The sequence below is a fragment of the Apodemus sylvaticus genome, chromosome 21 (genome assembly GCF_947179515.1).
Source record: "Apodemus sylvaticus chromosome 21, mApoSyl1.1, whole genome shotgun sequence".
In the NCBI taxonomy this organism is placed as follows: domain Eukaryota; kingdom Metazoa; phylum Chordata; class Mammalia; order Rodentia; family Muridae; genus Apodemus; species Apodemus sylvaticus.
The window spans coordinates 22,519,014-22,546,045 of record NC_067492.1 but is presented as its reverse complement, the minus strand read 5'-3'; the positions used below and the strand labels follow the sequence as shown (position 1 = coordinate 22,546,045).

At 46.5% G+C, this 27,032-nt stretch overlaps 1 protein-coding gene across 3 annotated transcripts; it reads right to left on the bottom strand.

Moving 5' to 3' along the window:
* Positions 1-598: 598 nt before the first annotated feature.
* On the bottom strand, positions 599-26,428 carry Terf2 (telomeric repeat binding factor 2). Of its 3 annotated transcripts, XM_052166334.1 has the most exons (10): positions 25,999-26,425; positions 25,809-25,904; positions 24,690-24,820; positions 14,382-14,468; positions 12,480-12,626; positions 10,269-10,369; positions 7,487-7,876; positions 3,495-3,580; positions 2,761-2,801; positions 599-1,727 (listed from the first exon to the last, which is right to left on the bottom strand). In XM_052166334.1, exons 1-10 carry the CDS (start codon positions 26,375-26,377, stop codon positions 1,569-1,571), a joined length of 1,617 nt encoding a protein of 538 aa, XP_052022294.1. In that variant the 5' UTR covers positions 26,378-26,425; the 3' UTR covers positions 599-1,568. The 3 variants fall into 3 exon arrangements, with proteins under 3 accessions (XP_052022294.1, XP_052022295.1, XP_052022296.1); XM_052166335.1 differs by lacking the exon at positions 12,480-12,626 and having other exon boundaries at positions 25,999-26,426; XM_052166336.1 differs by lacking the exon at positions 599-1,727 and having other exon boundaries at positions 2,772-2,801; positions 7,668-7,876; positions 25,999-26,428.
* Positions 26,429-27,032: the final 604 nt, after the last annotated feature.

Sequence of the window (27,032 nt, the reverse complement as noted above, 5' to 3'; positions counted from 1 at the left end):
AGTCCTGTGGAAACAGGATGCAATGCTAACTAGGGTAGTTTGCCTCTTTAATTCTCTCTAGAGTCTTCTAATGATGGAATTTAGAGCAAGAAAGCTGGACTTTCATCAGGGCTGCAGGGAGGCCACTGGCAGCTTGGGGCCTCACCCCGTGGCTTCTTGTGGTGGCTGGCAAGACAGCATAGTATCAAACGCCAGATGGGGCTGAGGGCTAAACTGCACTGTCCACGTGTCAATCAAGCTAAAGACGAACGGAAGCCGGGATGCTTTAGTCCCTAGATAAGATGATACTGGGGCCGGGCAGCGGTGCAGGCCTGTCATCCCAGCACTCAGGAGGCAGAGGCAGGAAGATTTCTGAGTTCAAGTCCAGCCTGGTCTACAGAGTGAGGTCCAGGACAGCCAGGGCTACACAGAGAAACCCTATCTCGGGAAAAAAAAAAAACAACCCTCCCCAAAGGAAACAAAAAACAAACAAACAAATGATATGGGGCAAGGGACAAACCGAGAAGGAAAAGCCTACAACATGTACGGCTACACCCAAGGGTGACACAGTAGCTTCACGGCACGCCACGCCAGACTGCCACGAACCAGCTCTAGAAACTTGAGAGAGGCAAGACTTTAATGAAGAATGCTACAAGTAGGAACAATTCATTCTCATATTTAAAAAAAGATTACAGAAAACACTTTACTCAATTTTTTTCTTTTGCTTTTGTTTTTGCTAAAAAGACAGTCTGTAAGGGTGTCCAGGAGACAGCAAGCACAACACCGTACAAAAGGAGAAGGGTGGGTCAGAATTTGGGGCAAGACACGAACAAAGCAAGACCAGGGAGGTGTGGGAGCAACTGTATCACAGAGGGCACGTTAGGCATTGTACTCAACAAATGATCTTTAAGCTTTAAAAGTCCAGCGTAAGGAAGGGCTCTGAGAAGGGCTGGGGGAGGGGAGGGGCTAAGCTTATCTACATCACCATTTAACCAAAAGCCACTTGTCCGACCCATGAGAAGGGTGCAGTGTAGACCTGCATTCAACAACGTGGGTGCTGAGGCGGCAGGTCCGGGGTGGACCCAAGTGGCTGAACAGTTTAAAAGGAATCAGATTCCACAGGGACTGAAAAACCTCTCATCTGGGCTCAACACACGGAGTTCCTTTGTACTTGAGTCAAGAGGCCAAAACTCAAGGAGGATTAAACTCATTCCCACTCACATTTCTGGATTTAACAGATCAAGAGATCAGATGTGCTCCTAATGGATTCCATCATTTCTTAGAAGATCTTATGGATTACTAGGGATTCAAATTGCAGCAAACCACTAAGGGGAAACACTAATGATACTCTGGTACTGGACGAGCTGCGTGCCTGCCTGTCGCCTCTGCCGCGGCTGTGGGCAGACCTGGCTTTGCTTCTTAGCTCCGTGCTCTCCAGCAACAGTGACGGGAGTGTGCCGGGACCTCCCAGCACAGGAGCAGGCTGCCACAGTTCTCATCTCAGTCCAGCTTCTCAGAGAGACAGCAGAGCATCAAGGACGGCTATTGAGAACCACGTTCTTGTGAGTCCTGGGGCCAGGAAAACCTTCTCAATTCATGCCAAGCTTTTTCATGGTCCGCCAGCGATCCTTAATCATCACGGCTGTCCGGTTAACAAAGGGGTAACCTTTAGAGATGGCGACCCAGTTGCCTTCCCCGTATTTTCGCACTCCATCCTTCACCCACGCGCTCTCTTCTATGGTCCACTTCTGCGAAGGGAAACCACATGGCTGTCAAAGAGAGTTGCCGCTTACCTCTTTCCCAACATACCAATCATATCACACTCCGCAATCCTGAGCATGCACTGAGCCCAGTAGCAGGGCTAACAACGGGTTACAAAGAGCAGGCCGACACCTAGAGTCTGGATAGTTAGTGATTATCCACGTTCTGACATGCCACTCTTTACTGAGGATCATGCAGTGGGGCTGGAGACACAGCTCAGGGCTCAGAAGCACTTGATGATCTTGGACCCTGGTTTGGTTTCCTATACTTGCATGGTGGATCACAACCATCTGTAAACTCTAGTTTAAGGAGATCCCACGTCCTCCTCTGGCTTCCTGGGGCACTGTATACATATGGTACACAGACAAACATGTAGGCAAAACTCTCACACACAGAAAAAAAAAATCCCTAAAACTAAAAACAGAAAACAAACAAACAAAAAACAAAAACTCTGAAACTTAAAAGGAAGGAAGGAAGCAAAAGGAGCAGGGTGTGTCTCAGTGCACAGAGCTCGCCAAGCATGTGCGAGCCCTGGGTTTACCTCTTATACCAAAAGCCCACACAACAAAGCCTAGCTCAAACCTAGTTTGAACTACCTCGAGAGGCATTTCTGGCAGGTGTATGGGTAAACTGTGCCTGAGAAGGGGACTTGTTTTACTGGTTCTTGTAAAACTCATATCCGAAGAGTCTAAAGGGCTGGAGAGACGGGACAGCAGAATGCACAGGAGAGTGCACAGGCTGTCTTCACAAAGGCCCTGGTCCCAGCATCCACAGGGCAGCTCACAGCTATGTCTGGCCTCTCTGACACTAGGCACACTGTGGTACAGACATGCCAATTCCGGCTTCCAGCACCGGTATCAGGTGGCTCCCAATCATCTGTAACTCCAGCTTTGGAGGATCGGACTCAGTTCTGGATTCTATGGGCACTGCAGTCTCATGCATACTCATATATAATTAAAAACAACAACAAAAAAATTCTTAAGTGTAGGCAAAACATCCATACATCAAGTTTTAAATTACCTGCTTTCTTGTTAAATTGGATGACTTGTCTTCACCTGGTGCTGTTGGAAAACATGAAAAGTATATTCAGTTCAGAGTTTACATGGGGTACAGCTGCAAGTCACTTTGACTCCTATAAGCATACATGCCACCTCTACACCCTGAACAATAAACAAACAGACAAACAAATAAATAAATAAATAAGCAACTAACTTTTCTTTTTTTCAAATAGGAGACCTAGCACTCAGGAGACAGAGATAGGTAAGTTCAAGGCTAGCCTGGTCCATACAGAGTTTCAGGCCAACCAGGGCTACACACTGAGAAGTCCTGTCTCCAAAACAAATGAATAAACAAAAAGGAAAAAAGCTGGTGTGATGGTAGATGCTTCCAATTCCAATTCCAGAGCTTTGGAAGCAGAGGCTCAGGAGTTCAAGGTAAGACTGGACTATATGAAACCCTGTCTTACCACCAGGAAAACAAAACAAAAACAAAAACAAAAAAAAGAAAGAAAGAAATACAGGGAGGCAAATGTGTACATGCCTGTGATCCCAGCACCTGGGAGGCTGAGATATGAAGATCCTAAAATGAAGACCAGCCTGGGCTAGCAAGACCCTGTTTGCGAACGAAACCAAACAATCTGATTCCAAATGACATCAGGTAGAGTCGCCGTCTAAGCAGGAGACAGAGGCTTCTGCACCATGAGCCTGATAGCTAACATGCATCACACTTCAGCACACATCTGCAAGAGGGCTCACCCTGGACTTCAAACAGCTGGTCCTCTTCCGTCCAAACTTCCTTTTCTTCAAGCCCGTTAGGGCTGCTCCACTTGTCTTTGGATGCTCTAGGGGAGACAATGAGAGTGAGCCAGGAAGCACCCCTGTCCCCCCCTCCACTGCCCTCGGCTCGCTTTCAGAACATACTTGGGATTCACCACAGAGGTCAAATTCGCTGTCATTTTTCCAGGCATCTCCATACATGAGCATGTCCCAGCCCGCAGGGCCAAGTGTCAAAATGGGCACTGAGTAAAGTCCATCACCACACTGCCCCACACTGCTGTCTCCCTCAAGTCTGTGACTTTCCTCATTTGTTTAGTTCTTCCTTTTGTTTTTAGATAGGGTGGTACTCTGAGCTCTCAATCCTCCTGCCTCACCCTTCTTCTGAGTGCTGGGATCCTCTACAGGTATTCATCAACATAGCCTGTCTTTTGGGCTCCTTTAAGGATCTCAGCATGTCTCCAACTTTGAAGGTGCAAACTCTTCCCCCTCCTTTGCAGGGCCATGCTCTAAGTCTACACTGACTTTGGTACCCTCCTTATTCCTGGAGTTCAGCTCAAGATGGCTTTCATCGGTATCACACTAGCCACGTCTCCCCACTGAGGCAACTGACTAGGCACAGTGGTCCACCCTGTAGTAAGAGTACTTGGGAGACCAGGACGGGAAAGTCACAAATTCAAAGCTGGCCTGAAATACACGTGCTTGACTATTTAAACAACAAAATCAGCACCGTCCTTCTCTATGAATCCAGGTCGTTTCCTACCTTGGCAATGCCACACCTACAGCAGTGGTTTTCAACCTTCCTAACTAATGTTGTGTATTAAAGGGACCCTTTAATACAGTCCCTCATGTTGTATTGATGATGAACCACCCCCCACCATAAAATTTCCATTTTTTTTTTTTTTTTGATTTTTGGTTTTTTCGAGACAGGGTTTCTCTGTGTAGCCCTGGCTGTCTGGCTGTCCTGGAACTCACTCTGTAGACCAGGCTGTCCTCTAACTCAGAAATCCGCCTGCCTCTGCCTCCCAAGTGCTGGGATTACAGGCGTGCACCACCACCGCCTGGCTTCTATTGCTACTTCATGACTGTAATTTTGCTACTGTTATTAACTGTGAATATCTGATATATGACCCCTATGAAAAGGGTCATTCAACAAAGCCCCCCCGCCCCCCCCAAGAGTTGAGACCCACCAGTTGCTGACCTATAGCAACCCAGGCTGTTTTGCTCCTGTTGAGTTATTTCCCCTGCCTAGAAGTCTCTTCCTGGTTCAGGAAACTTATAGGTCTTTCAATACCATAAAAATCAATCTTTTTCCCTTTTTCCTTTGTGACAGGGTTCAGTTGCTCAGGCCTTGAGTGTGCTACATCATCAAAAAAGACCTTAATCTGCCAATCTTCTAATCTCTACCGAGTGTCACCAGGCCTTTTGTGGCTGAGGACACCAAGGGCTTCCTGCATGCCAGGCCAGCATTCTACCATCTAAGCTCCATCCCCAGCCTCTCTGTCAGTCTGAGGCCACAGAGAGCTAGTTACACCCTGCCTTAAAATAACAAAGCCAGTCAAGACACACTTGCCCCATTGCTCTTTTGTAGTTTTCCTAAAAAATTATCAAACCAAGTAAGCTGAGACAAATGGTAGACAACATATACCATGCTTAATTTGGGTTAAATATTGAGAATACTTTACTTGAAACAAAGTGACAAACATTTACAAGTCTCTTTCTTTTCAGTTTTAAGGTGGATCACTATTTACAGACAGACAGGTAGCAGGTTACCAAGTTCTTTACTTTCCAGCTCTCACAGGGACTCAGTTTGAACCCTGGTTCCCTGCCAGCCACCATTTCCCTGGAACTGCTGTTCTGCCCTTCTCCAGCTCTCAGCACTGCCTGTTGTACAGATGTTCCCGTAGGGACTGCCTGGAGGCTCTGCGCCCCTGTAACATGCCCTGTTCCCGTCTCCCATGTGGAAGGACTCAGGACAGAGTCCTCCTAGTGATCAGGTGGCTGTGTGGCCCAGGAGAAGCCAGGTCACTTCTGGCTCATGTTCCTCACTGGTTAAATGTCATGAACACTGGTCTAGCCTGTAGCTGTTGGGTTTTGTTCCTGAGGCTTTGGTCCCTCCTCTCTTCCAAATGAACAAACCTTAACCCTCCACTGGGCTCTATACATTTTGGGGATGGCAACCCTTAAATACAAGGTCTAAGAACACCTTTTACTTGATCAATAAACCCCAGGTAAATCTCTACCATGTACAAGGCACTTCAGGGGTATAAGAAGCTCTAGGCGCTATGGTCTTGCCTTTCCCTACTGAGTCTTTCCGTCCCTGGTTACCCCAAGCTTTCCCTGCTTCTGTGCAGCTGTCACCAGCCCATGTCCAAGTGGTGGTACTGCCAGAATTGCTCTCCACAATACACCCGCTGCCTTCCTACTCCTCTCAGGCCAGCCCCACACTATTCTACAGGTTGTAGTCTACCCAAGATTTGTACGAGCAGGCTCAGGAACTCTCCCAAGCTCCTGGGGATCCTTACACTTCCTCAGGATAGGCTCACAGGCCAGTGTTTTCAGCCTTGCCATGTCTGTCACCACTGTTTCACAGTCACGTGGTACCACGGCAGCCATGATAAGTCCTGCCTGCTAGATGTGGAGTCCCATTAAACTCTATTGACAGGAACAAGTGGCTGGTGGATTTCTGTCAACCCTTAGCGCTGTGTACCCATCATACTTCATACCCTGGACATGAATGACAGTGCTGACTATGTCTGGAACCGTCACACAGACTCCGATCTACAATCAATCCTACTGGCATCCTGCATGCTCACGTTTCTTCATCTGCTCATGGGGTGGGCAGGGCGAGGAGTAGCTACATCTCACAGGGCTTCCGTGAGGTAGAAATGGATCACTTATCAAGTAAGGACCAGGTGTTTAGAGCTGCCAGTGACTTGTTTCTGAATGCAAGAGTACACACACACAGCGCAAGAAGACCAGGTTATCACATGCCTTTCACTGCGCAGCTCAGAACAGGGTCGCCAAGTAATCACAACATCCAACCGTGTAAAGAAGGGAGATCAATGTGGCAGAGGGACATTAGAGACAGCTATACAAGAGTTCACGGGGAAGGGGAGCGTTTCAGGAAAGGAACTGTATATGTGGCTTCAGGTGCTGTGTCAACACCATGCAGCGTAAGACCCCAAACACCCATGTTTGCTACTTTCAGCTGTGTGACATCAGGTGAGCTAGTAACTTTTCTGAGCTTTCCTCATCTATACAATAGGCCAACAGCATCTCACAGAGCGAGCACTGCAGATTCCGTAAGCTAACATATGGAGGTGCTTGAGACCAGAAAACACTTAAGTTCTCTCCCCTGGAAGCACTGATGGAATTCTGACAGGCAACAATGGAGGGATGGGAGTCCACTGTGGGGATGGGAGGAAGAGACACAGCAGGAGAGACAAACAGCATGCTCAGAGCAGGCCGATAGGGCCTGGAAGGCGGGGCCACGCAGCACAGCACAGCACAGGGCAGCAGGACTCAAAACCTGGGCTGGGAGTCATGATGGTGATAAAATTAATACAATTAATAAATTCTAACCACTGACCTACAGGAAATCTTTGCTGAATATTCTAGGTCTCAAATGCTCATGAAAGGTATAAGGCTAAGTACTCACTGGTCTTTCATAAATATCAAGTATAACGAGGTCCAACTCAGACAAATTTTACAAATAAGACTGATATTACGTCATTGAGGCACTTAGATTAGGAAGCAGAAGAAGGTTCAGAAACCTTCCCTCCTCACTCATGCCCTAGGGCAGTGCTCTGCAGCCTGCAGCAGGCCGGGAGCTGGCAGTCTCATTCTAGCAGTCTGAGTGAGCCTTGGTGGAGAGGGGCTTAGCTGAAGATTACTTCATTCATAGAAGTAAAACCAGGCCCAACCAGGCCCGCCAACCAGCCCCCAAACTGCTACAAAGAAGGTCTTCATACTTGGGATTCTTCTCCCCTGTGTGGGGTTGGCTGAGAGCTCGGGCCTTGGATGGTGATGCTGCCACGGCCTCCCGGGAGTTGAGGCCTGGGCTGGGCTCAGCACTCTGGCTGTCCTCCTCCAACACCAATCTGCTTATTGTCATGCGACTGTTCCTGGGCTGTCGGTCTGAGCCTCCCTCACCCTCAGCAGGAGCTGCACTTTCATTTTCATCTTTCCTGGGTCTCTTGTTTTTGTGGGTTGGTGATGATGGGGATGCTAGATTAGGAAGTACCAGATCTTTCTGGTCCAGTTTTGCAAAAGCCGCCTCTGAGTCTTGTGCAGTAGACAGAGCTTTGAAAGCTGCCTTCAGAGTCCTGATTCCGATGGTGGTTGGAGGGTTCCGAGGCTGTCTGCAGATGAAGCACACACAGGACAGTCAGTCCCCCAGCGCGGAGACACACCTAAGTAGGCTTCAGACAGAGGGCTCTTGAAGACTGCCCATTAAAATAAGAACAAGCCAATACAAAACACATGAGGGGAGGACAGGCTGCTTCCTGTTAACACCTACTGTCTATAAAACCCTTCACTTAATGAGCACAAATCTAAGTTGTATCAAGTTTAAATTCCAAACAGGAGAACCATGCAGGAACCAAGGTCACCCTAGTTTGTGTGCCGAGCCTGCAGCAATGTTTTCCATTATAAAGGGCTCTGGCCAGCACCTGCCAAGCTTGCTGCCAGCACTAGTCCCCTGTGACTCTCTGCCACCCCAGTCCAGCCCCCATATGAGAAGCCACTAGTGGGCTACATGCACAGTGCATTTACAATCAGTGTCTTGAGAAGCTGGTGTGCCATGCGGTCTGGAAGCAACGTGACTAAGTGTGGCAAAATGTTATTGATCCCTGGGAAGAACTAGTGAGATTACAGCAAATCTGTCAGGAAAGGGCAAACTGGTAGCCTGGCGGCCAACCCCCACTCACAAGCACACCATACTGTATAACACACGTAAAGTCGGTTTTTTGTTTTGTTTTTTGATTTTGGTTTTGTTGAGACAGGGTTTCTCTGTATAGCCCTGGCTGTCCTGGAACTCACTCTGTAGACCAGGCTGGCCTCGAACTCAGAAATCCGCCTGCCTCTGTCTCCCAAATGCTGGGATCACAGGCGTGCACCACCACCGCCCGGCCAAAGTTGTTTTTAAAACCAACACTCAAAAGTTGGGAAATCTAGCTCAGTGGTTAAGAATGCTTGCTGCAAGCCGGGCGGTGGTGGCGCAGGCCTGTAATCCCAGCACTTTGGGAAGCAGAGGCAGGTAGATTTCTGAGTTCGAGGCCAGCCTGGTCTACAGAGTGAGTTCCAGGATAGCCAGGGCTATACAGAAAAACCCTGTCTCAGAAAAAAAACAAATCAAAAAAAAAAAAAAAAAAAAAGGATGCTTGCTGCTCTTGCAGAGGACCCAAATCCAACACCTATACCAGCTGGCTCACCGTCAGCTGTGTATAAATCCAGCTCCAGCTCCTCCAAATGCCTCTCTAGGACTCCATAGGAACCCATGCACACCATGCATACATATGCACACAATTAAAATAAAAACATGTGTACAGCTTGAGAAATCTAACCATCCTCACACACACAATCTGAACTCGCTGTGGAAAGCTTAGACACTCTTCACAAAGCTGCAACTGAACCAACAGAAAGGCCTGCCTCTCCTTGTTAGTGTCCTGCTTTGGAATGTCCTATTTTAGGACTCATGTGGCCTTCTGTATTTCTAACCAGGGTGCTAGGAATTAAATATGGGTTCAGTGAGTCCCATGTTGACATTTACCTCCTGGTTTGAAGACAGAGCCCCAGCAAGTGACTAGGATTAGAAAAGGCTATCAGGACAGATTCCCTAGGATTAACTACAAGACCAGGGGAGACAGACAAACAGACTCCTCCCTCATCATCAGCTGTCACACCAACAAGAAGGCCATCACTACATATGGACCCTCACACCTCTAGAATTATGGTTATATAAAAATGGACCAGGGCTGGAGAGATGGCTCACCTGTTAGTTAGGCTCACAACCGAAAATATAAAAACATACTCCCCAACCCCTGCAGTAATCTATCGTTTGGCTTTCATGTTAAACCACTAGACTTGAGATTTAGACTTGTCTTCCTTCCTTTCCTTTGATATCTGCAACCAGTTCTTTTCATTTGTTTTTGAGACAGGGTCTTACTATATATAGCTCAGGCTGGCCTCTAACTCCCTGTCTTCCTTTCTAACTTGCCTCTGCCTCCCCAAGTGCTAGAATTAAAGCTATGTGCCACTAGAGGCAGGTGGATCTGAGTTCGAGGCCAGCCTGTTCTACAGAGTGAGTTCCAGGACAGCCAGCCAGGGCTACACAGAGAAATATCTTGAATGCGCTCTTCTCCCACCAATCCCACCCACCCAAAAAGCTATGTGCCACCATGCCCAGTTCTGACTCATTTATCTGAATACTGCTTCATGAGTGAATTAAAGCAGCAGCTATCTAGCCAGGCACTGGGCTCACTCTGGAATCCTAACACATGAGATTGCTGAGTTCCTGGCCAGTCTGGGCTATAAAGTCAAATGGGGTGGAGGTGGAGAGGGCTTACCCACAAATTACAGGTGAGACAGAGGTGTAAAGTCAGAGCCTTTGAGGGAGGGCCAGTTGGGATCCTCACAGACACCAGGCAGCCAGTCTCATTTTCCCAGGCCATGTTCTATGCCTCTCAAAATGTAGGCCCAACAACCTGGTAATGTCAGCAAGATATCTCCACTACCACGAAAGGGCACCCTTACCTTGCAGGCTCTCTGGGTGGTTTTTCCACTGGCTCTGGGTGCTTTTCTTCCCTCATTGTACTTGAAGCAGCTGATTCAGATTTCAAAGCTTTTTTAGCCATCTAGGAAAGGAAGGGCGTCATTAGAAGAGGAAGCCACGAAAGTTCACTTAGAGTCTGCTTCTTTCACCAAGATCATCCTCGACACTGAAGCTCACATTTACAACCCAGGCCAGGCACTGGCTGGAGGACAGAGGGGAGCATGATGGGCGTCCTCAGACTTCTCTTCCTTCTCAAGACACAGACCACCAGAGCTGCTGACGCCACTCTTCCAGGTAGCTGCTGACTGAGAACTCGTGCACCAAGCTTTTGTTCTTCCCATCTCAGTCCCAACCCAGTTCCCTGTTTCTAAGTCTCTTTTCAAGTCTTCCCCTACTTCTTAAAAATACTTATTTTTACATATATGTGCATGTGCTTGCATGACTTCATGTGTACTGCACACTCAGGAAGGCCAGAGCCTAACCCGGATGCCCTGTAAGAGCAGCGAATGCTCTTAACCCGAGTCATAGCTCCAGGCCCCTCCTGTTTTGCTTTTTGCTTTCTGAGGGCAGGATCTCAGCATCCAGTTCTGGATGGCCCAGTACTCAAAAAAGAGACCAGGCTGACCTTGGACTTGCTTTGACTTTCCTGCTTGTTTCCCGGGTGCTGGCTTTATAGGGATGCGGCAGACAATGCCTGACTCAAACAGTTTTTTAAAACTTAGGATAACTTACACATAGGAATAACTTTTAGTTTGTGCATGTAATTTTTATTAACTGTTTCCCCACAAATATGTTTTATCTTACTGACAGCTATTTAAAAATCATTACCGATACTACACAGGAAGCTCCAGCCAGGATATTCCTGCCCTAACTCTGTCCATCTGTCTCCCTCCTACTCAAGTGTTAGACTACTCCACTCATTTCAGATTCTGTCCTCAGGTAAGCAGAGCATCCCCAGGTACCCCAAATGTAAAGGAATGCATTTGGTCTAGGTGACACCTAGCATCCAAATATTTCCTGGAAACTATTCCAGCTACCCACCTTACAAGTGATCTGATAGCCAGGCGGTAGCTGCGCACGCCTGTAATCCCAGCACTCTGGGAGGCAGAGGCAGGCGAATTTCTGAGTTCGAGGCCAGCCTGGTCTACAGAGTGAGTTCCAGGACAGCCAGGGCTACACAGAGAAACCCTGTCTCAAAAAAATCAAATCCAAAAAACGAAAACAAAACAAAAGACAAGTGATCTGATATTTGTCAAACAACTGATAGGATCTATCACTGACACTACCCTAATAGGTCTCAGATCCATCATTACAACAGGCAAATTTTAACATTATCAAAATTCTGGTTCCCTCACTTCCCTCCCTCTCTTTTTGAGGGGTGCTTCACTGTGCAGTCTCCTGAGTTCAGCTATAGACTGTCCTCCTCAGGCCAGCACAGCACGGCAACCCACACCTGTAGTCCTAGCACTCAGGAGGCACTGTCACAGAGATAGGTGGATGTATGTGTGCTCAAGGACAGCCTGGGTCACACAGTTTTCCAGGCAAGCAGGGGTACATGGTAAGACTCTATCTTAGAGGGATGTGTGTAAGGCAAGAGAACCACTCCGCAGTTAAGAGTGCTGCATGCTCCTGTAGAAGACCCAAATTTGATTCTCAGCATCCATACGGAGGCTCATAACAATAGCTCCAGCAGTCCCAGGGATATGACACCTTCTGGCTTCTATGAGAGCCAGACAAATGTGGTGCTCAAACATGTCCAAGCAAAATAAAAAAAAAAGAAAAGGGATCCCCTCAACCTGGCTCGTATGGACCGTGTCACACTCCATCCGGCTCGTGTGGACCATGTCTTCCACACCTTCCACACAGCCTCTCCTTCCCTACCTCATGCCCTCACATACCATCTCCCATCACTGCACATCTACCTCTCAGCTCAGTGGGAACTGTGTGGATTATAAGAGAATACACTACTTTAACCACAACACTGGTCACATGTAAAAGAATCTATATGCAGGTAAGGGAAACCGGGTAAGTCCCGTCTGCCGCAGGCTCATCTTAGGCATCTGACAGGCATTCGGAAGGGACATGAATATAACCAGTGTCTGTCACACTCTTTTCACTTCTAAATTTCCATTTCACTCATGCTTACTCATCCCAAGCATGGCTATGGGAACTGAGGAGAGGCTGAGGCACACCGTGAGGAGGTAGGGCTCCGCGGCATCCAGGTGGCTCTCTAGGAAGCGCAACATCTTCTGCTGGAAGATCTCATAGGAAAAGTTCTGGATAACAGGGTGGGCCAAGTTCTTTTCCCGGATAATGTTCAGGAGATCAGTTCTTAGCTTCTACACGAAAGATTGACAATCACAACAGGAGAAAGGAAGAGGATGGTAAAACATCAGGGCTGAGCTGAAACAGAACACCACCAGAACATCCATAAAGCTGTCCAGCAACTCAAAGGACTGGTTAGTTAGCCATGGTTTGGACATACTGGTTACTACACAGCTAGTGATAACAAAGGAGAAGAGCAGCTTATTTATAGTCAGAAGAAGATCCCTTGTTACAATATGAGAGAAAGAAGTCTAAGTGTTCAAATCAGGGTAGACTCTGTGTCCTGTGTGCAGATGGAGGACACACAGGTTTATGTGCACACACAGCAGTCTTGCTGGTAGATGGTGTCTCTGAGAGGATCAGAGTCACAATGGCTGCCTCTGAGAGCAGTGGCAGGTGAAGCCCAGACAAGAAAAGTTTCACTCAGCTCCTGGCTTTCTTACAACTTAAGTTTGATTATTATATTTTTACTTGTGTGTGTGTGTGTGTGTGTGTGTGTGTGTGCGCGTGTGCGTGTAATAGCACAAGTGTAGAGGTCAGAGGATAAGCAGGTCTTGGGTTCTGGGATGGAACTCAGGCTCCCGGGCGTGGCATCAAGCACCTTTCCCCAGTGTTACAGGCCCTAGAATACCTTTTGGATTTTGTTCTATAGACTAGCTCTTCAAAAATCAAGGGGCTTTTGCCAGGCACGATGGTACTTGAGAGGTAGAGGCAATATCTGTTAGTTTGAGGGCAGTCTGGTCTACATAACTACATAGAGAAGCCTTGCTTCAAAACAATGAAAAGGGACAGAGTGGGCCGTGCACAGGTTTAGGGCAGATAAGGTAGACCAATGCCCTACCACTGAGCAACATTCCCCAGCCTAAGATTTAAATTTATAAAATAAAACAAGTTGTGGGAAGGGAACCCAACTGAGGATGTAGCTCAGAACGAATCCATCCTCGACAGGAATGGAGATATTAAGTCCTTCCCAAAGCAGCCTTCTAAGCCTCAGGGCTAGCAATTATATAGACAGGGCTGGAAGTCTCATACCTTTTGTGAATATCTGGTATCAATTACTTAAATGTTCTATCACAAAGACGACAGAACAAGGAAGGTAAGTAGATTGAAAAGACTCAATCCTGAAAAGCCAGATACTGAAGCAAGGGTTGCAGTTAGTAACTCCAATATAAAAACCAAGATGTGAAGCATGTTCAAACACTCTAACTGTGGGCATCAGCTAGCCTTCTAGCTAGGCCCAAGGCAGCCCCCAGACTTGCAAGCCTCTAGCCTCTCTGAGTGACAGAAGAGGAAGGAGGGCAAAGCAAACAGGGTGTGCAAGGTGGGACAGAGCGGTTGGTAGAGCAGCAGGAGCCACACGGAGAACCAACGGCAGAAAAGTCAGGTTGAGTCAGACAGCAGCTGAGAAACTTCCGGAGCAAACAGGCCAACGGCCTTGTGTTACGCGGATGTCTCTGTGTATGTATCACTAAAACCTCAAGCGATCCCCAAAAACCCCGTAAGCAAAGCTCTGATAGGTTGAGTATTTAAAAGTGAATACTTGGATGATTTCTTTTTTTTTTTTTGACAAAGTCTCACTCTGGCTGGTCTGGAACGCACTATGTAGATCAGGCTGATCTTGCAGAGATCTGCCTGCATCCACCTCCCCAAGTGCGAGGGTTAACAGTGTGTCGTAACACGCGGAACAGATGACGGTACTAACAAACAGCCTTCTCACTACTGCTCCACAAACGCCAGTTAAGTCACAGGAATAAGAATGTCAAATTTACCTGAGTAGTGGGGTCCTTGGACATGTATTTTTTCAAAATTTTTGAAGCCTTTTCAAATTCTTTGTTTTTGATACAAATAATGACAGCCTATAAAAGGGAGAAAACGTGAAAGTTCTTAATGACAATTGTCACTAAAATGTCAAATACCAAAGCACACTCTGCTGAAACACCAAAGCTTCTAACTACCTATGACTGTTTTCACATTATATCAAATTCATTTATTTAAAAGCCAGCGTTATTGTTCAAGCAGTATGAGGAATCATTCATGCAGTTTTTCGTTTGTTTTTAAATGCCTGAGAGCAAAACTGGATCCCCTGGGCTACAGACTCCTGGCCGAGCTGAGCCGAACTGCCTAAGGAAAGACAAAACAGACAGCAGTTACGGCAGAGCCTCGGAATTTCAGGTCTACAGAACAATTGACCCCAATCTTTTCTGAGAACAAGAGCTCTGACATAGGGTGGGGCTCAGCTGATCAGTGTTCTGCTAGTTCTATCCAGACTAGGACTATTCTGTACAAGAAACAAGCCTCACATTACAAATGCCAGCTAGCTACTCTAGCTAGAGTGTGTGGGGAATTACTGAGATTGGCAAACAGCTCACCAACAACAGAAAATGAAAATGACCAAGAGCCAGCTAGGAGCAGACACTCCCATCACAAGAAAGGGAGCCCGAGAGAAGATACATAGGAGAGGCGGCACTGACTGGACACCCGAGCGGACACTTTTACATGCTAGTAAGAAGTACAGTCATGCAGGGCCGGTGGAACTGGGGTCAAATGCCCTTCAATAAGCAGGCATAGCCATAATTTCTTAGAAGAGGCAAAATTAACGATCTTTTCATATGACCATGCTTAAATACATATCATTTCAGGAGAAATATTATACTTACTTTCTTAACACAGCTTTTCTTTTGTATAAACCATATCAGTTCTATTAGGTTAAGTGCAATGAACACAGAACAGGGCACATGGCATGAAATGTTAACACACCTCGCCTTCTGTACCTGCAAGAATACAAAACTAATTCCCTCCTCAAAGCCCACTTCCTAAACTCTTCTTTTTGCTATTTTGTGTTTGTTAGTGTGCAAAGTGGCACTATTTCTTGCTTTTTTTTTTTAAAGATAGAGTATCATCACATAAAACTCAAATCCTCCTGCCTCAGCCTCCATAGAGCTGAGATTACACACACTCGCCAGCAGGCTGCGCCCCAGCAGCAGCTGTGTTACGGATGTGTTGTGCTGCCCAGGTTCCATTTTCTTGCTGCTGGGCACTACTATTGTTTGGAATATATTACAGTTTATTCATTTATCCACTCAAGAGCATTTTTCTTTTTTCTTTTTTTTGGATTTGGTTTTTTTCGAGACAGGGTTTCTCTGTATAGTCCTGGAGCTCACTCTAAAGACCAGGCTGGCCTCGAACTCAGAAATCCGCCTGACTCTGCCTCCCAGAGTGCTGGGATTACAGGCGTGTGCCACCACTGCCCGGCCAACTCAAGAGCATTTTGTAGGTCACAGTTTTTGGTCATTACAAACAGATGATAAAACAGGTTTTTGTGTGACCAACTCTTCAACTCGGTCATAAATACACAGGAGCAGGGTTCTTGGGGCACACTTGTTTAACGGGATAAGCAGTCGCCAAACTGTTATGTACAGAATAGGTGTGCACTCAGCATTTCTTTCCCCAGCATGTGACTGTTTCCGCAGTCCACATCTTCCCTAACACGGGTTAATGCCCCCACAGGGGTTCCCAGTTCCTGGAGGCTCCACCATACCAGGCTGGTGGGTGGAGGGGATGGAGGAAGCTCCTAGCCTACCATACAGCTCCAAAATTCCACTCAGCATACTGTCCTCGAACGGAGGAGAAAGTGTTGGATATTAAACTGTTAAGAATAGATACTTGAGCCAGGTGGTGGGGGTGTATGCCATTAATTCCAGCACTAAGTAGGCAGAAGCAGGTGGATCTCAGAGTTCTGGGCTAGCCTGGTTTACAGAATGAGTTCTAGGATAGCCAGGGCTATACAGAGAAACCCTGACTCAAAAAACCCAACACCCCACCCCACCCCTACACCCACCAAAAGAAAAGAAAAATAGACTTTAGAGGCCAGAGAGATGGCTCAGTGGTTAAGAGTGCTTGCTACTTTGCAAAGGACCAGAGTTCTGGTCCCAGCACCCATGCCAGGAAGCTCACAACTGCTTCATAATACAAACTCCAGGAGATCAAAGCTCCTTTCTGGCTTCTGTGGGTAGCTGGCACACAGTATATACTCACACATTATATACACAGTTCATTTCATTCATTAATTCATAGGGTTTCTTATTTTTGTTTATTTATTTTGAGATAGGATTTCTTTGTGTAGCCCTGGCTGTTCTGGAACTCGCTCTGAAGACCAGGTTGTTCTCAAGATCCACCTGCTTCTGCCCTCTGAGTACTGTGTGATCAAAGGCGTGCACCACCACGGCCTGACTAATATTTTTAATTAAGGATGTTCTAATCTAATTTTGTCTGTGTGTTTTCCTACATATATGTATGTGCCCTGTGGAGATCAAAAATGGGCGTTGTTGGATCATCTAGGACTGGAGCTATAATAGCAGCTGAGTGGGTGCTGGGGTTTGAACTCAGAACTTCTCATAAGCACTGGGCCTCCTTTCCATCCCCCGCATAGTAAAACAATAAAAAAACATGTATTAGCATTTGGGAGGTGGAAGGAGGAGGACTGGTACCAAGGGCCATCTTTCAGCTACTTATCAGCTCAGCAAAGAGCTAGGCTATAGAGTATCCTATAGCAAAACAAGATAATATAGCTTCACTGTTTAAAATGTTACTAAATCACAGGTCTAGAAGATAGCTCAGTGGTTAAGAACACATGCTGATCTCGCAGGGAACCCAGGTGCAATTCTTAGCACCCACATGGTGGCTCATAGCCATAACTCCAGGTCCAGGGGATCTAATGATCTTCTGACCTTGGTGGACACCAGGCATGCACATGGTCCATAGACATACCAGCAATTAAAACACTGATACACATAAAAATGAAATAAATCCCAGGGCTGAAGAAATGGCTCAGTGGTTAATAGTACTAGTTAATAGTACTAGTTAATAGCACTAGTTACTCTTCCAGAGGACCTGGGTTCAGTCCTCAGCACTCACATGGCAGCTCACAACTGTCTGTATCTCCAGTTCCAGGGGATCTGACACTCTCATACAGACATATGTGTAATTAAAACACCAAAGCATGCACACACACACAGACACACTCACTCACTTACTCACACAAAAAACCCTAAACTTAAAAACTTGACCAAACCCCCAAATGGCTATTTTGAGCCAAGCATGGTAGTATATGCCTTGATTCAGAAATCTGCCTGCCTCTGCCTCCCAGAGTGCTAAGATTACATGGGTACGCCACCACCGCCCGGCTGGTTGTTTGTTTCTCAAGACAGGGTTTATTGTATGGCCCTGGACATCCTAGAACTTGCTCTGTAGCCCAGGCTGGCCATGAACTCAGAGATCTGCCTGCCTCTGCCTCTGGAGTAAGTTCTCTGGAGCTGAGATTCTAAGTGTGCCCCACCATGCCTGGCTAAAACAAACATTGTAACTTCTGAAATCCCGTGTAGCATTTTTTTTCTCTTGCAGACGTTTTTTAAAAGCTTATTTATTTTTATTCATGTGTCTGATGCTTTGTAAGAAATCTACATGTGTGTGCCTGGTGCCCAGGGAGTCGGGGAAAGGGCATAGGATCCCAGAGGATAGACTGTTGTGAGTAGCCCTGTGGGTACTGAACCAAACCAGGGTATTCTGCAAGCACAAGTGCTTTCAACTACACCATCTCTCCAGCATCCACCCCACCCCCATCCTTTTTGTCCAGGTAAGACTCCCTTGTGATGCAGAAGGCCCTTAAACTCCTGTTCTTCCTGCTTCTCCTAAGAGTTGGGATACCAGACATGCCAACACTGAACTGAACTAACTAAAACCATCTTCTTTTATGCTTTCTTCAAGTGATTCATGGTTTTAAGCTGGGTGTGATGACAATGCCTTTAATCTTAGCACTTGGGAGGCAGAGGCAGGCATTTGAGGCCGGTCTACACAGGCTGTCCAGGACAGCCAAGGTTACATAATCACCCAGTCTCAAAAAAAGCAAAAACCACTAGCAAAAGTTTCAATGGTTTTACATTTTACAATTTCTTTGTTATCTATTTTGATTTGTTTGGTATGAAATGATTTATGGTCATGATTCATTTTTGCATATTAACATCCCACTGTTTCAACAGCAATTGCTAAAGACTATCCTTTCTCATTTAATATATTTAGTGATTGAAATGGCATCATATTGTCAAGTATCCATCTGTCTTGTGTGGCAAGGGCTCCATGCACGCATGCACGCACGCACGCACGCACGCACGCACGCACTCTAGCACTCACTTACCTACACCCAGTCCTGGGGTCTCCCTGAGTCCACTCATCCCTGTCTCTATCTTTTGCTCTGGTTACCTTAGTTCAGTTGCCTTCTCTTATATGTAACATCAGCTGATGAGACTGCAATAGGAACTGGATTAACTAGAGAGAACAGAATCTTAGGAACCCCGAATCTTCCAACAGTCAAGTGTGACAGTGCTTGCCTTTAATCCCAGGATTCAGAGAAAGAGGCAGGTGGGCTTCTGAGTTCCAGGACAGCCAGAAACAGCTACACGGGGAGACCCTGTCTGCAACCTGCACCCGGCACCCACCCCTGTGCTCTGCCAGTCATCACTGCTCAGCACAGCAGCTGCCACCAGGGCAGGACTGCCTGGGGCCAGAACAGGAGCGGAAGGATAAAAGAAAAGGAAAAATAGATTTTTCCTTCCATTCTCTCAATCCATGGCAAAGTTCCTGAGGCCAGAAAGAGCAGGACTCTTGGAGCTCTTTCTGTTCATACCTGGAGTACAAGTACAGGTATTCAGGCTGCCTAACTGGAATCCAGTCTAGATGACACAAGAAGAAAATGGTAGCTACTCCACACCAGTCTCGGCAAAACTTCATATTCTGGTCAGGTCGTCTCCTCCTGCTTCACCATTTACATATCGGAATTGTCACTGGCTGTGAACTGCACAGGCGCACCAGCAAGGAGAAGCAGACTTGTGCCTTACTTGCCCAGACTGGACACAGTTGCCCACAGTTTAATTTGTGAGACAGTACAGGGAATGTGAATACTTTCAAAACCAGTTTATGCTGTGAGCTTAACTTTATATGTTAATTTCCTACAGCTTTCAGGAAAAAGTCTAATTCCTTCTCTCTTCTATTTATTAAGATTCTTAGACTATAACCCTCTGAATGGTCTCTGGGTAATTTAGACAAATAGGACATTACGAGCAGACTTTCAAAACAGGTAAAGTAGGTTTATAATGGGAAGAAATGCCAAACAACTAAAGCTGACAAAAATAAGAAACCATAAAGCAACAGAAAAAACAAACAAACAAACAAACAAACAAACAACAACAACAAAAAAAAACCCAGCAGCTGGGGATAGTGGCACATACCACCCAGCACTGGGAGGCAGGGGCACTTGGGTCTGAGTCTGAGGTCAGCCTGGCCTACAGAGGATTTTCTGTTTCCTGCCTTCTTTTCCATTTCATTTCTATTTTTTTAAAGACAGAGTCTCTTTATATCCTGACATTCACTATGCAGACTAGGCTAGCCTGTGGAACTCATGTCAATCCTCCTGCCTCAGCCTTCTGATTGCTGGGATTAGAGGTCTAAGTGCCTTCGCAGGAAGACTGTTCTAACAGACACCTTTGGCCTCAGCTTTTCCTTGGGTGTTGGCACTGGGGAGTCATGGACGAGGCAGCGAAGTGATCTGCTGTAGAACTACACCATGGCCTTAGTTTCAAATCCTCTCATTATTTATTGTGTGTCCATGGATGTGGACCAGCGTATGTGCTAAGTTGCTCATGTGGCGGTCAGGACAACCCGTTCTGGCTGTTTCTCTCCTGCCAGGCTGCACTAGGCTGGAGTGTAAGGTGTACGCTCTGGCTGTCAGACTTGGCAGCAGGTGCCCTTACCTGCTGAGCCAGCTCTCTCTCTTTTTAGATAGGATCTTATAAAGTTTACCAAGCTGGCTTTGAACTTGTCCCAGCCTCTTAAAGAGCTAGGACGTACAAGCCCTCATTAGTCTGCTCTTATAGCAAACTTTAAGAAGCAAATTCTCACCGGGCGGTGGCGCACGCTTATAATCCCAGCACTCTGAGAGACAGAGGCAGGCGGATTTCTAAGTTCGAGGTCAGCCTGCCTGGTCTACAGAGTGAGTTCCAGGACAGCCAGGACTATACAGAGAAACCCTGTCTCGAAAAAAACCCAAATCCAAAAAACCAAAAAAAAAAAAAAAAAAAAAAAAAAAAAAGGAAGAAAATTTGTTTTAAAAAAACAAAACAACAACAACAAAAAAAACCACTTTATTTTGCTTCCAGCACTCGGGAGGCAGATCAAGTTCAAGGCTAGACTGGTTCACAGATCAAGTTCCAGTATATAGCTCTGGAACACAGCCAGGGCTATTCAGAGAAACCCTGTCTCAAACCCCATCCCCCCAAATTATTTTAAGTGTATGGGTGTTTTGCCTGCATTTGTTTGTGCACCACGTGTGTGCAGTGCCTGAGAAGACCAGAAGAGAGCATCAGCTCCCCCAGGACAGGAGCTACAGTGGATTGTGAAGCACCTACTGGAAACTAGGGTCCTTTGGAAGAGAAGCTAGTGCTCTTAACTACTGTATCACTCTTCCCTGACCAAAAGCAAACTTAGCAACACCCTACCACCCCAAACAGTCTCACTATGTAGAAGAGGCTGGCACCTGTCCCCAACTCGTTAGTACTGGGACTAAGTAAGTGCACTACCATGCCTGGCTCACTGGGTAAAAGAGTTTGCCATAAAAACAGAAGATTTCAATTCAATCACTTTTTACCTATGTAAAGGTAAGAGAGAAAAAGACTTCACAAAGTAGTCCTCTGATCATCCTACAAATCATCCACATGTACACACAGAGACATACTTATTAATAAAAACTTTTAAAAGAGTAACTGGCCATTTTTTTAGAAACTGAGTGTCCTCTGAAAGAGCCTGAGAGCCCTCCAGAAATCTCTGAACATGAATTGAGAAGTTCTAACTTAGTTTACTTGATTAAACTTTTTCTTTTTTGAATTACCCACAATCTTTCTTCCACCTTACTGAGGCAGGGTCACTGAATCAAGCCCAGAGCCTTCAGACCCAGCTGGCCTCCTCAGCCCCCTGGTCCTTCCTGAAGCTGCGTGTGGCTCCACCATGCTCTCCCAGCATTCACACTGGGGATCTGAACTCCAGTCAGTGCTCAACCGCTGAACCAGATCCCAGACCCTATTTTAATACTTTATTTTTCAAGACAGGATTTCTCTGAATAACCCTGCGTGTCCTGGAACTTACTCTGTAGATCAGGCTGGTCTGAAACTCAGAGATCCGCCCACCTCTGCCTCCAGAGTGCCTTGACTAGAGGCGTGTGCTGCTACCACCCAGCATATTTTAGTACATTTTAAAATAAATTATTGTACCCACTGTGATAGTGAATGTCTTTAATCCCAGTACTTGGGAGGCCCAGAGAGAGGCAGATCTCTGAGTTCCAGACCAGCCTGGTCTAAATATCAAGTTCTAGATCAGCCAAGGCTACATCGTGAGACCCTCTCTCAAAAACAAAATAATAAATTACTGTAACAATTTACAGAGCTTAAATGCACCTAGGCACCCCATAGTATTTTCTAAGATGCCCACTAAGAGACTCTAGAACACTAAATGAGAAACTCAGAAATTTCAGAAAACTTTCAGAAAAAAAAAATCATTTTGGGCTGGAGAGATGGCTCAGCGGTTAAGAGCACTGAGTAGTCTTCCAAAGGTCCTGAGTTCAAATCCTAGCACCCACATGGTGGCTCACAACCATCTGTAATGAGATCTGATGCCTTATTCTGGAGTGTCTGAAGACAGCTACAGTTTACTCACATATAATAAATAAATAAATCTTTTAAAAAAAATCATTTTGTAAGGAGATCATCAAAGCAGCTCTAAAATAGTCCTGTGTGAGCCTCACCTCCTGCACAGTCCCACTGTATGATCCCCCCCAGCTGTCTACAGTGTGACCCAGTGCCAGGGCGCACTACCCTTCAGCTGGTGCAGTGTGAGTCCCGCTATTAGCCACATCAGATGTGGATCAGGTCTCTCAGACCCTGGACAGGATCTTCCCACCACCTGAGGCTGGCTTACAGCTCAAGACCCTCCCACCTAAGCCTCCCGAGTACTGGGATTTCAAATAAGCATCAACATCCCCAGCACCAGCTGAGTCCCGGAAGGACAGCAATCATGTTCATTATTTCTGAAGTGCTAAGGATTGTACCTAGGGTCTCTCACATGTGAGGCACACAGACAACCACCAAGCCACAGCACTGGCAACTCCAACTTGAACTATAACTTTAAGAAATCCTAAGCCAGAACTGCTCAGGTAGGCACTAGCTTCCTGGCCTTTAGCAACTAAAGGCTTATTAGTCACTGATTCAAGCCGCTACATCTTTTTTTTTTTTTTAAAGATTTATTTATTTATTATGTGTAAGTACACTGTAGCTGTCTTCAGACACCCCAGAGGAGGGCATCAGATCTCATTAAGGATGGTTGTGCCACCATGTGGTTGCTGGGATTTGAACTCAGGACCTTTGGAAGAGTCAGTGCTCTTAACTGCTGAGCCATCTCTCCAGCCACAAAACTGCTACATCTTAAGAGTACTTTGTTAAACTGAAGTGACAATTACAGTAAGGGCTATTACAGTAAGGGCTAGGAGTGTAGCTTGGCTGTTTGCTTCTACTTCGGTAGAATTACTGTGGTGCGCCTAGGTGTAGGTGGTGGGAACAGAACCTGGGATCTCTGAAGGAGCAGCCAGTGCTCTTAACCACTGAGCCATCTCTCCAGCCCCAGGGAGTTTAGGTTTCACTGACATTACAAACAAAAATTTAGACCATGAACTTAGCTGTTGTGTGGTATAAGCCAACAAAGCCAACAAAGACGAGGTTGAGGCAGGAACTCAGAGGTGGAGGCTACTCTGTATGCAGTAAGACCCCATTCCAAAACAAACTCCCCAAATAAACAAAAAACAGAAAGAGACCCATGTGCTTAAGGAATAAAATAATAATGTGTACATGCCTACAAGGACTCCTCTACAAGACAGTCCGGATGATAAAACTACAGTCCTTATTTTTACAAAGGTTGTACAAGTTACTATGACCAGGTAAAATTTCTTCCATTCAGAACGATCTGAGCTATTCTCAGAGACCCCGGATTTCTTCTCCATTGCTTAGGACTTTTCTGGCATTTCCTCCTCAACACAACCTGACTTACCTATACTAAAAACAAACCTATAATGGACTATTCCCCTTTGAACTAAACAGCAATTATCCAAGCATTCTTAGCAACACTAACCAGTAGTTCCTACTCCAGGCCCTTAACCGAACAGATAACTGGTTTTGTTTGTTTGTATGTTTAAAAAAAAAAAAAACAGGCTATTTGAGCACCCTGTATAGAGCTAATATCTTCCTTGTGAAACAGGGTTTCCACCTTCTACCTCTAAGATCCTACCCTCTGCAGGAGTTCTCTTCTGTTAGCCCTAACTTTCTGGCTGCTCCTAGTGATGCGCGTACACGCGTACACACACACACACACACACACACACACACACACACACACACACACACACTTCCACACCCTCAGCCTTGATTCCTGGAGAAGAAAAACCCATGGCCACTTATTTTATTTAAAGAATTCTTCTTGAAGGCTCTGGAAACTCCTCAGCTTTGTACTTCTGGAGTACTGCCTGTGCTACGCCTCTCCCCTGGCTGACTCTGACTCTAGTGCAGGGTATATTCCTTAAGTCTTCCTTTCAGCAGTCAAAAAAATTCAGTTCCACATATCCCAAGGCCCCACCCATTCCTTCTGGCTTATTACAGACAACGGTGACCAAACCCAGGACCACAGATACTTGGGGGCCTCTTCTCAGTGTTCCTCAAAGGTACAATAACTTCCAAAAACGCAGTTGTCGGTATCAACCCACTACCCAGTTCAATGGTCGCTCCTACCACAAAGACAACCAAAACCACAGAGCTATACTCTCCACGCCTAGGGGACGTGGGAAGAGATGACATGGGAAGAGATGACATGTTGTTTTTTCTCTCTCTCCCCCTCCCTCTTCCCTCTACCCACACAGAAAAGATTCCACAATGAGTCCTCAAAGATCACTGATTTCTACCAGACAAAAGAATAAAATAGTAAATGTGTCTTACAGCCTCCTTGACCAGTTTTCTGCTGGATTCGACCATTGAGTCTGTCAATGTGAACTCTGTTTTAATCATTTCCAGCACATTGATAGCTGATTCCAGGGGGGTGAGCTCGGCCTCCATATCAAAGGAACAGTCTAGGACAAAACACAGTTTCCACTTTAAGCTCTTTGCTATGGAGGAGCAAACGTGTCCAAAGAGTTTACACAGTATTTATGAAAGCATGCCAACATGTCAGCCTCATGTATATAAAGAACCATGCAAACCAGGTATTAGAGCTCGGCACTCAGGAGGCAGAGGGCAGAGGCCAACCTGGTCTATACAGTGAGTTCAACAGCTATGGCTACGTAGAGAGATTCTGTCATTTAAACAACAACAACAACTAAACAACAACAACTACTACTACTTCTACTCCTACTACTACTACTACTAATAATAATAATAATAATAAAAGGACCATACAAACCCAGTAAAGTTTGCATTTATTTGTTTATGTACTTGATATATGGTTCAAATTCAAATCAACATATTTCTTTTTTGTTTGTTTTCAAGACAGCGTTTCTCTGTGTAGTCTTGGCTGTCCTGGAACTCGCTCTGTAGTCCAGGCTAGCCTCGTATTCAGAGATCTGTCTGCATCTGCACGCACCACTAGCACCCAGCTTCAATATTTCAAGTGACTATCTTTCAATACTTTTTAACACACAGTTCAATTATAACATATACGTTTGCCTCCCAAACCAGAATAACACATCTTCCTTAGATACATGTGACCAACAATGAAGACAGTTTAAGTCGCTGCCAAGTTCAACTTGGTGTGAATGGAGGGCTGTTCACACTACTATGAGGAGGATGAGGGAGAAAGATGTGTCCTTATTGAAGTAACTTACTTGTAACAAAAATGGGTGTGCAATTAACAGGTGGGAGAAAACAAAACAAAACAGCCAAGGAACTTTAGCTAGAGAAAACTAGAATTAGAGAATCCAACCACCATTGAATGAAAAAGCCCTCCATGGTGCAAACAGTAGTGCACTTTAACCCGGAATCTTTCAGTTCCGGATGTTAAGTTTAAACATAACAAAACCATACGTAAGTAAGCCCAGAAAAGACGACAAAAAATAGCCATACCTAAATTTTCTCCTTCTTCAATGCGTGACAGACACTGCATAACCCGCAGCAACCGGGACACCGTATGCTCCTTCCCCAAGGGCCTGACAAGCAACGCTGGGAAAGAAGACATGGTTGGCTCCGCGAGCCCCAGACCCCAAGTCATGCCCCCACAGGCCTTGTCCTCCCCGCGGCCCGAGCAGGCCCTCACCCTGCATGATGTCCCGGATCTGCCTGAAGTCCCGGTACCGGCTACTCCGAAAGGCCCGCAGCGCCTCGTGGAAGTAGAACTTGAGCACCCAGCGGTTGACCGCCTCCTCCAGCCGAGCTTCCCCCGCGCCCCGCTCTGCCGCGCCTCCCAACCCTGGCTCGTGCCGCCCCCGCCGAGCCCGCCCGCCGCTGCGCGATGCCCGTCGGCTCGCTGCCCGCCCGCTGCTATCGCTGCTCCCGCCTCCTCCCGCCATCGTGTTCGACCGCCGCGCGCCCTCCCCGCCCTCCCGGCTGGGCCGTTTCCTTGGCTGTGACGCCATCGGGTCACGCACAACGCCCGGGCCGGAAGCAGGGCCCGCTGTCCCGGCTCCCGCAGCCATGATACCGACGGGGTTCCAAGCCGCCCGCGGGCTTCTGGGAGGGAAAGGACCGGGGTGGAGGGGGGTCCACCCACCTCCTCGGCATCCGTAGTTCCCGGAGTGTCTGCTGCAATGCTTGCTGGGGATTGAAGTCCACACAGCCCACCCAGGCGCGCTGTTTTGAAGACTGTGCTGCAGACTTGGGACCCCGTAAAGAATATGGAAAATAAGCGCATGCATATTGTTAGACATTTCGCAAATTATTAAAAGCAGTACAGTAGGAAAAAAATTACTTTGTTTTGAGATAGAGTCTCACTGTGTATCCCTGGTTGGCCTAGAACTCAAGACATAGACCTCGAACTCTGTCTCTGCTTTGCAGCGCTGAGATTAAAAGCTAGTGCCAACATGATCAACCTTTTTTTATTTTTTTCTTTTTAAAACATGGATTTGTTCTGGGAATCAACTCAGGTCCTCACCATTCTAGAGCAAGCACTTTATCAACTGTGCACCAGCCTAGCCACCTAGTAAAACCGTAGTCTAAGACAGGCCCTGTAAAGTTGCCCAGGTTAGTTTTGAACTCACTTCAGAGCCAAGGTACAACAAGGCTTTGGAGCCACTTCCTAAAGCAGTTCTAGCTGTGGTAATCCAAGCTGCTTGGTGAACCCAGCCAGTTTGC

Coding starts and splice junctions, on each gene's coding strand:
- Terf2 (XM_052166334.1), bottom strand. CDS start 26,377: ATGGCTGCGGGAGCCGGGACAGCGGGCCCTGCTTCCGGCCCGGGCGTT. Junction 10,370..12,479: donor CGGAGCCCTACCTCCTCACG/GTGTGCCTCAGC, acceptor TTCCTTTCCTAG/ATGGCTAAAAAAGCTTTGAA. Junction 3,581..7,486: donor ACAGGGGAGAAGAATCCCAA/GTATGAAGACCT, acceptor TGTCTCCCCTAG/AGCATCCAAAGACAAGTGGA.